The 14,489-nt window shown below is 41.1% G+C and overlaps 1 protein-coding gene across 1 annotated transcript in view; it reads right to left on the reverse strand.

The window, feature by feature from the left end:
• Positions 1 to 1,661: 1,661 nt before the first annotated feature.
• The window catches only part of RRP15 (ribosomal RNA processing 15 homolog), a 41,753-nt gene continuing 28,925 nt past the window's right edge, over positions 1,662 to 14,489 (reverse strand). Inside the window, exon 5 of the mRNA XM_084623764.1 lies at positions 1,662 to 2,255. Within this exon, the coding sequence (XP_084479890.1) occupies positions 2,103 to 2,255 (153 nt within the window). The 3' untranslated portion in view covers positions 1,662 to 2,102. The remainder of the gene's footprint in view (positions 2,256 to 14,489) is intronic.

Genomic DNA, 14,489 nt, shown 5'->3' on the forward strand with positions numbered 1-14,489 from the left:
CAGGACTTAGATGTTGGATGTAAGTCAGTACCTGGCCTTAAGAACAAACCACAGAGAAAATTTAAATCAGCATCATCAACTCTTTGTTCAGTAAAGTTATAGATTTAAGGCTGCCCATGGAGGTTTTACTCAAAGTAATTAAACTCTGCAGCAACCAAGAAATGTGATATGAAACTATAATGGTACTTTATAAGATTCGAGCTATATTATCTTATTTTAAAAATATTTGTTTACATTAATGCATAAATGAGATGCCAATTCTACTAATTTAATAACTATACAGATGTCAAATCCTCAGAAGTTGGGATAAATGTACATCAAACTTTTGTGGTTTTGCCACTTTATATTTTGGGTACATGCCTTCATTTGTGATAATAATCATGAGGCCACAAGCTAATGTCGCCTTAGATATCTAATACACTTCACACTCAAACCAGTTTGAAATCGTAAACATTTCTGCTGTTAGCTTCGAGTTCTCCTCAAAGAGTTATGCTACAATATATAACAGATGCGTTAACAGGCTACAGTATAACAGAACTATTGCCAGTTGTTAGGGGCTGGTTTTATGAATTATATATGTATATTATATTTACATGGTATAATATATACAAATCCCTCCACTCATATTATTTAAGAAATTTAAATCCAATTTAACATTTATAGTTTGTCTCTACTACATCAATGATGTCCTTTATATTTTCACTTAGATGCTGAATAAGGGAATACTTAAGAGTATTTTTTTTAAATTAGTGAAGGCACTCCTTAGTGCCCTGCATATAATAAGATGCAAAGATAGTTCGGTGCATGAGAAATCAGCAGACTCAAGAATACTTGGCAGTTTTGTAAAAGCTTCCAGATCATCTCAAAGTGGTTTAAAAATATCAATGAATTATGCCTTAAAACCCATGAAGTACTATCCTCATTTTACAATTGGGGAACTGAGGTACTGACCTACACAAGCTCTCACAGCAAGCCTATGGATGGGCGGGGTGGGGCGACAGAATTCAGTCCCCTGAATTACTTTTCTTCCTTATCCACACAACTATCCTTTCTTTACATGTATATGTATTCTACCCATTGTACTTTAAGGAACGGATTACCAACTGGGGTAAATTAGTAACAGAGCGACACATCTACTCCAACTGAGAATCTGACCTTCATACTAAAAGCAATTCAGAGCAGTGACCCTTCCTTGACACAATTCAACATCATGTACAGACAGCGCTTTATAAAACCATTAATCAATCAAGCTGTACAGTTGTCATAGCAATTATGCCATGGACCTCACAGGTGAAGTTCCTTTCTGAATGTGGAATATCTGAATCTCAACATCACCCCCTGAAGTTTTATTTATTGTAAAAAAAAACAACAAAAAACAACCCACAAGAGCACCTTTCATCTCCTACCAGTCTTGTACTGCAATTAACTTAAGACCTGCAAAGAAAAAAAAAAAAAAAAGAAAATATAAAGAGATGACATCAGTCATAAGGCACAGTTTCTTTTTTTAAATTAAGTGTCCATTGTCTCCCACCAAATCAATGCTCAGAGACCAGTACTATGACATTAGTCATATAACATAACATAACTTTTCTTTATTATCTACAAAATCTTTCTTGGCCAAAGGACTGCAGACTCTACAAGAAACCAATAACTTTACAAGGTGATGGAATTTCTGTGTTTATTGGAAGCCATTTCTATTACAAATTGCTAACACCTTTTCAAGGTGCAACCTAGCTTTGGAAATGCAGGCACAATAATACGTCAATAGCCATGACCAATGTATTCACTTTTAATGACCTTGGCAAAACATATCTTTCATTGGGCAGGTGCCACTATTTTGACTGTACAAAATGTTTTGGAAAGATGTTGAAAATTATACATGTTTTGGAAAATATTTCAGGATTTCAGTATAGGGAGTGAAGTTTTGGTAAATAAAAGTTTGAAGCTAATGAGGAAAGAAGCCACACCCAAATCTAAGAAAGTCTTTGCTTTCCTTAAAATAGGCATCTCTACAATCCCCAAAAGCTGTGCATTCACAGAATGTAGCGCTTTTTATTCAAGTAAACTAACATTTTATCTTGAATATTCTTTTATTTCATCCATCAGTCACTTTCACTATCCTGCCTTAGTCCATCATCTTGTCCAGTGTTGCTTTCCCTGTCACTCTCTTTATCCCAGTCTTTCATAGACGCTCCCATCATGAAATCGTCACGGAGTATGTTCCATGCTGGCTCTTCATCAGATTTCACTTCACCCTGAATAGGATAAAACAAAAACAGAAAAGGTGAATGCGGAAATCAGGCAGTGTGGAGGATTCTGAGCCTCCACAATACCCCCTCCACCTCCCAAAACCCACTTTTACAATGCATGAAAAAACACAGACAAACTGAGGGCTGACTTCATTTGCTTTCAGTGCAAACAAGCATGCAAGCGAATTATAAAAAAACTTGACAAAGCAATAAAAGAAATATGGAAACAAAACAATTATTTTTCATGGACTAAACACAGTCAACCCTGGGCATGGCTTCCTTTAGTAAAATCATTTTTGGCAATCAAAATGGACTCATGATATCATTTATTAACCCCCAGGTGCTGCTTCATTAGAACATTTTTGGCACATTTCTGCAATACAAATATGGATTTAATAAAGGCTTTGTAAAAAACAAATTTAACATTTAACATATTTTGTGATTTGTGAACCAAATCCCCTTTATGTGGGTTATTATTGCCTCACTACCTGGGCCTACATATGGTACAAAGATGCTTCCAAAAGAAATGGAAATTTGATCTATGGTCAGCAAGCCAACAGTACCTTGATTCCAAATTTGCTTCTGCATGAAAATGGTTTAACTAAGGCAATATTTAAAGGCTCAGGGGGTTAATAAAAAGAAGGGTGACAAAGAGCTTTGGTTAGCTTATCATTTAATGTGTTGCGAGGCAGCAGATCTCCAAAGATTACGTGGTAAAACACAGACGGTGCAACAGCACCACCCTGTGGAAATAATTTAAGCAATACAGTTTATACGAATTTTACCTATATTATATTATTGAAGATAAACACTCAAAACTGTTCCATGTACTAGAGTGGTAGTTTAGTGATCTAAGCCTCCGGTGTGAAATATTCCAAGGAACAACATGGCTCAATGTCTGCTTCACCTTTGGAAGGCAGATGAATGAAGTAACATGCAGTTTACCACTGAAGGGTTTTTGAGATGAAACTGTATAGACAAACAGAAAAAGTAGGGGTTTTCCCTGCTGTTCCTGGCCAAAAGTATCCTCTCCCCCTGCACTGCTATCACTGACTAGTAAACTGTCACCCCAGAAGCACTTACACTTTCGTGATGCTATATGATGTGTACAGCGCGTACACATAACTTTGGTGTAACGTGCTTTGGGATATGTCAGGATTAATACTATCTTATTAAATGAATCTTGTCACAAGGAATTAATTGAAATGAGAATACTATGAGATAAACACCTTGACGGTTGTTGCTCTGCCTACTGCACATAGTCAGTCTCTTCACATTTATGCATGCCTTTCCTTGTTCTAGTGCATTTCTAGATGCTATACATTAAAGAGTACAGAACGCAATATGTGTAAGCCTACTTTCATGTGATCGCAGGGAGAGATTATAAGGATTTAGTGCCCTGGGAAAAAAAGAGACTGGAAAACTCAGGTCAATTAGTAAAGAGCAAACATATAAAAAGACTAGCAAGAAAGCATTTCTGCATAATGAATACAAGTTCTGGGCCAGACCTGTGTTTCCATAAAGAGCGAGATCTTTAAGCTAATAGCTGTCAAAAAACAGAAGCATTCATCTAGAATTCAGAGTAGCAGTCGTGTTAGTCTGAATTCGCAAAAAGAAAAGGAGTACTTGTGGCACCTTAGAGACTCACTTCACTTCATCCGATGAAGTATGAAGTGAGCTGTCGCTCACGAAAGCTTATGCTCAAATAAATTGGTTAGTCTCTAAGGTGCCACAAGTACTCCTTTTCTTTTTTCATCTAGAATTACAACTTGTCCTGCACTTGTGTTAAAATGATGCCTCTCATAGGGTTGGTTATTTTATTCTTTTACATCCTTCTCAAAAGAGTTCCCAAAAGCCCAATCCCGAAAAAAGTACCCTGTGCAGCTGCTGCTTAGACTTCTTACGGGTTGCCTGGCCTTTACAGCTACTTCCGCCACTTTCTGTTCCAAGGAGTAGTTCTCCCATCTCCAGCCACCACGGAATCAGCAACACCCTCTTCTCCAACAGCAGTGTCTCAGATTCCACCAAATGGCCTCCAGAGAACTTGATTAACTCCACAGGGGGCTTGGCTCCACGCAGAAGTTGCACTGCAGTATGGAACCGGTAACACCTGCTTCCCCCACAGCATGGGCTCAGTTATCGGTATACATTTTTCCCATATGGGAAGGGGAATAGGCCCCTTTATCCCAGCACAACTAAGGATTTTACTGGTATAACTAGATCAGTAAAAGAATCATCCTCTTAACAATTAAACTAGTACAAAAACTGTGTGCACACGAAGCCTGACGTCCACCTACTGCAGCGTTTGTCTACATTAGACTTTTTCACCTTGCCTTAATGATTTCCAATTAACTCAAAAACAGTTAACATGTTGGTAAAGGCTAATGTGGATATTTTGCAAATGTTTGTTCAAGGCTACAAACATCAATGAACTCTGGGTAATAAAAGTCTCTAGTAGCCAAACCAGGAGTCTCTTTGGTCTGCATGCAGGGTGGGCTCCTCTACGGCTGCTTGGAGAAGAGCTCTGCCCAGAAGACAGAGTGGCGTTCCCTTTGGCGGATAGCCAGAATGCACAAGAACAGTTTAAAAAGAAAATTGTTGCTGAGATAATGGGACTTGACTGGGCCCCAGCTGTTTTATATCTCATCATCTACCCTGTCAGGGAAGAGAGGCTAAAATGATGAAAGAAAACACTCACAAACCCTTCTTTGCTAAACCCAATAATCACCACAGTCTGGATATAACACTGAAGTAAAACTCTAAATACTCAATTGAAAAAATCCAGCTTGTTTTTCCAATAAGCTGCTTTTGCTAAAGAAAAATGCAACAGAAAAAGATCACTACATTTTAATCCACATGGTGCGTTTAAAAAGATAAAGGACAAGAGGCAGCAGCAGTGAGTTCTAGGGGATTAGAGCAAAGGGCTAGGAACCAGGAAAGCAGCCACGGATTCAAAGTCAGTATCATCTGACCTTCTGTAAGCCAGTGGGCCTCCTTTTGGCTCAGCAACACCTGGAAAACAGGACTTCAGCAAAAACCAGATGTTGAACTTCAGTAAAGCGACCATCTCTTGTGTAAATGAATTACATGTAAAGTTGGATTAGAGACCTGTGCAAGCATTAACTAAAGCGTTAGAAAGCAGCATCAGGTCTCAATCTGGAAGATGAGCATTTACTTTCAGGTGGTTTATCAGTTTTAAATATATTACCACAAGGAGAAAACCCATGTTCATCCCACTTAACAGTGCGGCACTTCTACTGCAGAACGGAAAAAGCAAAGGGGTCAATGAATTAGGACGGAAGAAAATACAAAACTGACTTATTTGGTGTTGTAATATCACACAAACAAAATGAAGTCCTAGGAAAATGTGCAGTAAATCTGTGCATCTAATTAGCAGTTAGTTCATGTTTAATTTCACCACGTGCTTTATCTATGTAAGAATGTTCATGTCCTAGGGTTTTAAATACCATAATCTAGTTTCATCTAAGTAAAAACAAACTGATTCTTGGCACTTGCCAAGTAAACCAGCTTTCATTCCACATGATTGCTTTGAGCTTTCACTCAGCTGTTTGTCCACATCTTCCAGATTTTATTACAGTATTGAAGTCCCTTCTGAACATCCCCAAATGAAAACAAAAAAGTGTGTAAACATTAGCGTGTAGTGCTACACAAAAGGACTGTTTTGGGAAGGCAAGAGTAAAATGCCATGGGCTTCACATGTGTAGAGCAAACTGTTCTTCAAACAGGTTATGACATTCAGGAGACTAGAACAACGTGTATATATAATGTTTGAAGAGTCGCTGTTTCCTAGTGATGTTCAAGTTATTTTGTTTTATTCCACAGTTTCAACAGGGGCCTGATGGCTAATTCCATCTATCACTTTAAAAGATGGAAGAGGCTGGAGAACATTTCATAGATGGCTTCTTATATTTTCACCGATAATATTCAGAAGTATTGCATGGGTTAATTGATAACAGCAATCTAATCCACAGCATCTCTTGGAAACTTGTTTCCTTGCACAACACGGGCACATTATAAAAGATATCGGACATGCAAAAAAAAAATAAATGTTCACACTGGCTTGAAGCATTGAGAACAATACATCTGGGCAGCCAACACCAGACTGGACACATGCTAGGTCAGCCATTCTTACTGCTCTGGGATGACCTCTATCTCACCAGAGCACCCAGACTAACCCTATTCTGTTCCCAAAACCAGATATGTTTTTGTACCAAGACAGCAGCTGTGCTTACGGTCACTTGCAAAACACTAAAAGACAGCCAACCCCCTCCACATCTTTCCAAGAGCCTCTCATGCATAAGCACACTACTTGTGTGGATACAACCACACGGGTCTGCTTTGCAGAGAGGATGCTCCACCTGGGCTAGGCTAAGTCTGAGGGAATGCCCACACAAACTGCTACAACAGCACAGCTGCAATGCAGCAGCTGGGTCACTGTTGCGCTTCAGCGTAGACCAGGGATTGGCAACCTTTGGTAAGGGGGCAATAGGTAAGCCCCCTGGCAGGCCGGTTTGTTTACCTGCCGCATCTGCAGGTTTGGCTGATCGCAGCTCCCACTGGCCATGGTTCGCCGCTCCAGCACACCCCTTGGCCTGTGCCACTTCCCGCAGCCCCCATTGGCCTGGAGTGGTGAACCGCGGCCAGTGGGAGCTGCGATCGGCCGAACCTGAGGATGTGGCACGTAAACAAACCAGCCCGGCCCGCCAGTGGGCTTACCCTGGTGGGCTACACGCCAAAGGTTGCCAATCCCTGGTGTAGACGCTACCTAGGCCAACAGGAAGGGTTCTCCCATCAGCGTAGTTAAACCACCGCCCCAAGAGGCAATAGCTAGGTTGATGGAAGAATTCTTCTGTCGACCCAGCACTGTTAACACCTGGAGTTAGGGCACCATATACACATCTCTCAGGGGGTGTGGTTCCCCCCGCCCCTCGAGGGACGCAGCCATGTGGACGCAAGTTCCCAGCGTGAACCAGCCATGAGTGCCAATCACCTGAGCTAAGACTCACACACAGTGAGCTGAATCTTGCCAGCCAAGTCTTGAAAAATGAGTAAAACGGTCCAATAGGAGGACATAATCATTAATGGATGTCACTCTGTACAGTACAACACAGCAATATGGCCTTGGCATCTAATTTTTGGGGGTGTCTTGGGGCCAGTGCAGTAACCAGCTCTGTGAAGCCCCCATGCCACCACAGCTGGGATCTGTATATTTGTGATGAAGTAATTTTGGAATTTAGAACTGAGCGTCCCTCTCTGTTTTTAGCCATTATTTTTATTGCTTGTACCAATTCGTGTTATGTAACTCTCTCTTGGAAAACACGATTAGAATAACTAGTGTGCCAGAAACAAAGTTTAAGTGAAGGAGGAAAACACGGCCATTCAACTGACACAGTATTTTTAAAGGAGAAAGAAAGGAAACATTCTAAACCTTGTAGGATGAGACAACATCAGCAAAAGTATAGTTCTTGGTGGGAGTGAACTCCTGTAGTGAGAACCCATGACAGAGTAAGAATATTGGTTCTACTCCCTGCTCTTCCACTAACTCATATTGAAACTTTTGATAAGTCACTTAACTTCTATCTGCCTCAGTGTCCCCATCTGCGAAAACAATAACCTGTCTCACAGGGAAGTTGTGAGGCTGTGTGTGTAAAGCAGGGGTGGGCAATCTACAGCCCGTGGGGGGTGCAGAGGCTTGAGGCTTCCCCCCGGCGGTGGGGCGAGCTGGTGCTCATGGCTCCAGCCCCATGGGGGAGGGGGTGTGTGCGCGCAGAGGCTTGGGGCTTCCCACCCGCAGGGTTGGAGCCATGAGTGCCAGCTCGCCAGAAGACCCGAGCCTCTGCACCCCCCCCCCCGGCAGGTGAGCTGAATGTGCGCGGCCTACCATTGATTTTTTCTGTGCGTCAATGGCCCGTGACACAAAAAGGGTTCATAGAATCATAGAATATCAGGGGTGGAAGGGAGCTCATGACGTCATCTAGTCCAACCCCCTGCTCAAAGCAGAACCAATCCTCAACTAAATCATCCCAGCCAGGGCTTTGTCAAGCCTGACCTTAAAAACTTCTAAAGAAGGAGATTCCACCACCTCCCTAGGTAATGCACTCACCACCCCCCTAGTGAAAAAGCTTTTCCTAATATCCAACCTAATCCTCCCCCACTGCAACTTGAGACCATTACTCCTCGTTCTGTCATCTGCTACCACTGAGAACAGTCTAGAGCCATCCTCTTTGGAACCCCCTTTCAGGTAGTTGAAAGCAGCTATCAAATCCCCCCTCATTCTTCTCTTCCGCAGACTAACTAATCCCAGTTCCCTCAGCCTCTCCTCATAAATCATGTGTTCCAGTCCCCTAATCATTTTTGTTGCCCTCCGCTGGATGTTTTCCAATTTTTTCACATCCTTCTTGTCGTGTGGGGCCCAAAACTGGACACAATACTCCAGATGAGGCCTCACCAATGTCGAATAGATGGGAACAATCACGTCCCTCTATCTGCTGGCAATGCCCCTATCTATACATCCCAAAATGCCATTGGCCTTCTTGGCAACAACTGCACACTGTTGACTCATATCCAGCTTCTCGTCCACTGTAACCCCAGGTCCTTTTCTGCAGAACTGCTGCCTAGCCATTCGGTCCCTAGTCTGTAGCGATGCTTGGGATTCTTCCGTCCTAAGTGCAGGACTCTGCACTTGTCCTTGTTGAACCTCATCAGATTTCTTTTGGACCAATCCTCTAATTTGTCTAGGTCCCTCTGTATCCTATTCCTACCCTCCACCGTATCTACCTCTCCTCCCAGTTTAGTGTCATCTGCAAACTTGCTGAGGGTGCAATCCACACCATCCCCCAGATCTTTAATGAAGATATTGAACAAAACTGGCCTGAGCACCAACCCCTGGGGCACTCCACTTGATACCGGCTGCCAACTAGACATGGAGCCATGGATCACTACCCGTTGAGCCCGACAATCTAGCCAGCTTTCTATCCACCTTACAGTCCATTCATCCAGCCCATACTTCTTTAACTTGCTGGCAAGAATACTGTGGGAGACCATGTCAAAAGCTTTGCTAAAATCAAGGAACACCACGTCCACATCCGCCAACTCGTTTAGCACTCACGGATGCAGCGTATCTGGCCCAGGGACTTGTGCTCATCCAGCTTTTCTAAACAGTCCCAAACCACCACTTTCTCCACGGAGGGCTGGTCACCTCCTCCCCATGCTGTGCTGCCCAGTGCAGTAGCCTGGGAGCTGACCTTGTTCGTGAAGACAGAGGCAAAAAAAGCATTGAGTACATTAGCTTTTTCCACATCCTCTGTCACTAGGTTGCCTCCTTCATTCAGTAAGGGCCCCACACTTTCCTTGACTTTTTTCTTGTTGCTAACGTACCTGAAGAAACCCTTCTTGTTACTCTTAACTTCTCTTGCTAGCTGCAACTCCAAGTGTGATTTGGCCTTCCTGATTTCACTCCTGCATGCCTGAGCAATATTTCCCCAACCCTGGTGTAAAGTATATTGACACCTTTGTCTGGAAGTGTAGAACATTAGCAGAAGTTTGCAGGGATTTTGCAAGCCTGGCAATTATAACCAACATACTGGGTTTCCCTTGCCTTCACTTTATACTCATAGATGAACTACCAGACACTGCACTGACCTCACTCTTGCATTACCTTTCACCTATAATAAGTGTTTACTTGTACCGCAAGGAAGGAATTTCTAATGTAAACATTTTTAAGCAACAGCTTTATGTCTAGAGTATTTTTTTTTTTACATTTTTTTCTTAAAGCATAATTAATTCAAACTACATCTCCAATTGCACCCATTAAGCTCAAGACAGCAGTCTGAAAGCTTGAAACATAGGAGGCACTGACTGCCATGAAAGAACTGTGAAATGTAATTGACAAAAGTAATTTGATACGTTTGACCTTTCTGCATCCACTACTGGAATTAACCATCTTGACCACAGTCTTGTGTTGTCTGGGGTCCTGGTAGAATAGGAGTGCTGGAGAGAAGTTTGCAAATTATTTTCTACTTGGCAATAAAACTAGAAACACAATCAATAACTAGCATTTATTATTTCAATAGTATTTCACTGTGGCAAAGCTTTCCTGGTTAATTGGTATTTACATACACACTCCACAGTAACCACCATCATGACTGGCACCCTGCTGGCAGTCTAAGACAGGCAAAATTTTGAATGGCGAAGGAGACTGGAATTTCTCTTTTATCCCCTCAGAGGAACTGCTCCTGGATAGGAAGGAGGGACATCAACAGTGCAGTGTGGGAAAGTCTGCACGGACACTACCTGTGCCATGTTGCTTAATACATACAAAGAAGGGCCTATGTTTTTAGAAAATGAAGGTTGCAAAGTCAAGCACTCTAAAGTTAGGCAACACCAGTACTATGGTTGTCTATGCAATCTTAACTTGTACCAATGCACGACAGTCTTGTGCAACATCACATAGAAAGTATGTGGTAGAATCAGAAATCACATTGCCTTTACCACAGAAAAACACTGTTCTTTTCTTACAACCCTTTGCCTCATTCACTGTCCAGATTGTGCATTGAATGAGGCAGGCATCCCACTGGAACAAGTAAAGATCATGTAATTCAAGACTATCATAATGCTTATGCACAAGCTGGTCAAATTGAGGTTTCAGAGGCAACCTTAATACTCATGTTTCCTTATTTCCGAGTGCTCGACTTTGCAGTTGCAATATTCCTTTAAATACAGATTTGGTTTTGGTTATTTTAAGGTTTAACAAAAAAAAACCCAAACCAAAACCAGAAAACTGAGGAAATACCCTTATATGGAACCACACTGAACCCCTTTCTGGGTCTTTCAGTATTAGAGTTGGAACCCAGGACCTTTACATTACAGTAAAAAACCCCTTCCACTTCAGGTAAAGGAGTGTCTGAAGCAGCAGTAGGGTGTTAACCTCTTTATGGACCAGTCACTTGAGGGGAACATGACACATTTTGCTAGATAGCAGTAGAATGCTGGAAATCAAATACTGGGATCCACTCCTGGCTCCAGAGAATGGGTCTAGCAATTAATGACAGCACACCTAAGCATATAAATTCAGGCCACCTGTTTTGAAAAGCCATGTACGGCTGAGTGGATAAGGCTTGGGTAGCTATAGTGGAGATCATATTCTATTATAAGCTCTGTTCAAAGTGACCTTGTGTGGAATCCCATCTGTAAAATGGGAGGAATTAGAACTACCTGACTTTCAAGATAGGGATCTGAGACTTTGCTCAATATGAAGAGATGTAAGTACACGGAATTATGACCACCAATAAGTAGAAGATCCGAGACTACGGCCTGGTCTACACTAGAAAATTAGGACAGCATAACACCATCGCTTGGGGTGTAAAAAATCCACACCCCTGAATGGCGTACCTAAGTCGACCTGCGTCCCCGAATAGACAGCACTAGATGGATGGAAGAATTCTTCCGTCCACTTAGCTACCACCTCTCAGAGAGGTGGATTACCTCTGCCGACAACAGAATCTCTCCCGTCGGCACAGGTAGTGTCTACACCGAAGTGGTGCTGCTGTAGCATTTTAAGTGTAGACAAGCCCGAGAAATTCATCGTCTCTTCTTGACTCCTGGCCCAGCACTCCTTCCCATAAGCAAAAAGGGCTAGCTGATGCTGCCGTTCCTGCGCAGAAGTCCAACTCTGGGGCAGGTGAGTATGCCCCATGTGGCTAGAACGTTCAGTGATTTTAGCAGCCAACTTCGAATAAGCTCTATTGAACAAGTGCAAATGGTGATTTTCAGATGCGTTTAACTTGGGATAAATCTGGATGGATTTCCAAGGAAATAATAAAAGGCACTTCTGACTCTGACAACAATTTCCCTGCTAAATTTCAAGTTCCTGCTCCCAACATCTAAAGTGCTAAAGCTCTTCAAAGAAACAGTTGGAAACATTTTTTTTTTTTAAACATTGCCAAAACTATCTACTCTTTCTAACCTTATTCTCAGGAATATCTAAGCTTTTTCTCTGAAGCTTTAAAAAAAATTCTCCTGAGGCAGAGAACATGTAAGGAAAATTGCAGCCCAAGCAGTTAAAAATTGGCAATATAAGCAGCAATTGAAAACAGAGGCTTATAATGGAAAAATATTGGTGTTGATACCAACTTCATCTATAACAAAGCACCATAAATATGCATGGCCCTGAACAGACACAGAAGTAACATCCCTGTTCTGAAAACTTTATAAACTATGTTTTATGTTATTCTGTCCTGTTAGCATCTTGGACTCTCAATCTGGCAACTTTCACAAACACTCCCTTCACATAAAAATTGTCGTAACAGGGTAAATTACATTCTCTGAACAACACACTTCATATTCATTTGGTTTAGGAAAGTATTTTAAAGTGAAAGCTTGTAGAACATGCCGATTGTACAACAGGTGCCTGTTCTGCTCCAGGGTAATTTCACAAACACTTACTCCTAATGATAAGCATGTCATTCAACACACATTCACACTTCCCCTGGACTTCAAGTTAGAGGGACTAAATTGAAATGCAACTGAATATTTGAGAGATATCTATGCTGTTGACTTTAGGAGCAATACACAATCTCATTTAGTCACAGCTCTACCCAGGAGTCTTGCATAGGCTAGAATCTATAAGGCCAGTTCCAGTAAACAACGATTACAATCAATTGTTTACAGCATTTGGATTCCAGCCATTAATATTCAACTTCTACATTAGGTAAAACATTGGAGTTACCGCACAGAGGGGCAACTTGGGCTCAACAAACATTGATTTGCATTTTGGGCACAACTGGAAGAGCACCCCACAGTTTAGCAATCTGAGTGAGTAATCCTGCTATCCCTACATCCTTCTCTTGGGTTTATTGCCATGGTGGATGTGTGAATGAGAAGGAATGCTTGGGTTGGCAAGCACAGAGGTTTGAATACACACTAACCTAATAAAGCCCAGAATTGAATTACAGAAATTCTGAAAATAAACATTCACCTTGGCTTTAGTGAAAAAAAGAAATTAATAGCAACCTCATTCTCTAATACCATTACTTAATACTTGACTGTAAAGAGATGTAACAGAAGTCATTTATATTTTGAGCCATTTACGTGGGAAAACAAAAAAAGCAGCTTTATTTAGTCCTGGTAAAAGAAACCCAATGAGTTTCAAGAGCATTTGTACCACAAGATGTAAAAGACATTAAAAGAAAAAACAGAGAATTAGGAGGGGCCTGGTTTTTGCCTGGAAGTTTTGGTGCTTTGCAGAGTTTGGGGCATTCCATTTCTGATAGCAGCCATCTGGGAATTCTTTCCACTGCAAGAAGAATTTTACCACATGCTGCTGCAAGACAACAGACAGACATGTTGGCAAAGAGATTCACATATACCTGTTGAGTGTAGTGGAGAAAGATATGGGAGTATCATCACTAGGAGCTGCCCAGGAAAAAACATACATTTGGGTTCCAGATTATACTATGCACAATGTACGTGTGTTTTGGAAAGCATATGACTTTTAAAAGGAACATAATCAACATGAAATCTAAATCAGTTTAAAGAAAGCATTTAAAGCAGTTTCAGGTAATAGATTTTCTGCAAATTCGTGATTTTACAGTCACTTTTCTGATTTTAAACATGGTTTTCTCCCTTGTGTTGCTGTTTAAAACCCCCACACAAACTTGCTGCAATGAGGAAGGGAAGGTACTATGAAAAGAGGAACAGATATCGTGAAACGGACTATATACAAAGTTAGTAAAATATATTGTAAACAATTGGACAGATGCTGTTCTCAGTCTCTTTCAATTATAGTCATTTTAGGTGTTACATGTAACAATACTGGATAAAAAGAATTAAGAAGTGTTTTTTAAGCTGATACCCCTTTAAACTGTATTTTTAGGTTGAATATTCTTGTAATTCTCTTTTCTTCCATGACAAACCATTTTACTTACAAACAAAATAGCCCACAAGACATTTGAAAGTTATCTAGTAAAATGTAATCAGGCTCTTTTTATATTAATCTCATGTACCCAATGCAGAAATACCTGAAAACAAGTCTGATTTAGTGAAATGCAATGTGATATTTTATAGGTATATAAGATGCATTAGAGGTAGAAGATGTATCACAGTTCCTATTTCTGTTAATATTTGAAACTAATGCTCTGCAAGATGGGTACACAGTAATTTCATGAGTATGTTACTCTAAGTGTCATGGGATCAAATGATAAAGGATTACAGTGGCAGTTA

This window comes from Lepidochelys olivacea (genome assembly GCF_965140295.1).
Source record: "Lepidochelys olivacea isolate rLepOli2 genome assembly, chromosome: 3".
Taxonomy (NCBI): domain Eukaryota; kingdom Metazoa; phylum Chordata; order Testudines; family Cheloniidae; genus Lepidochelys; species Lepidochelys olivacea.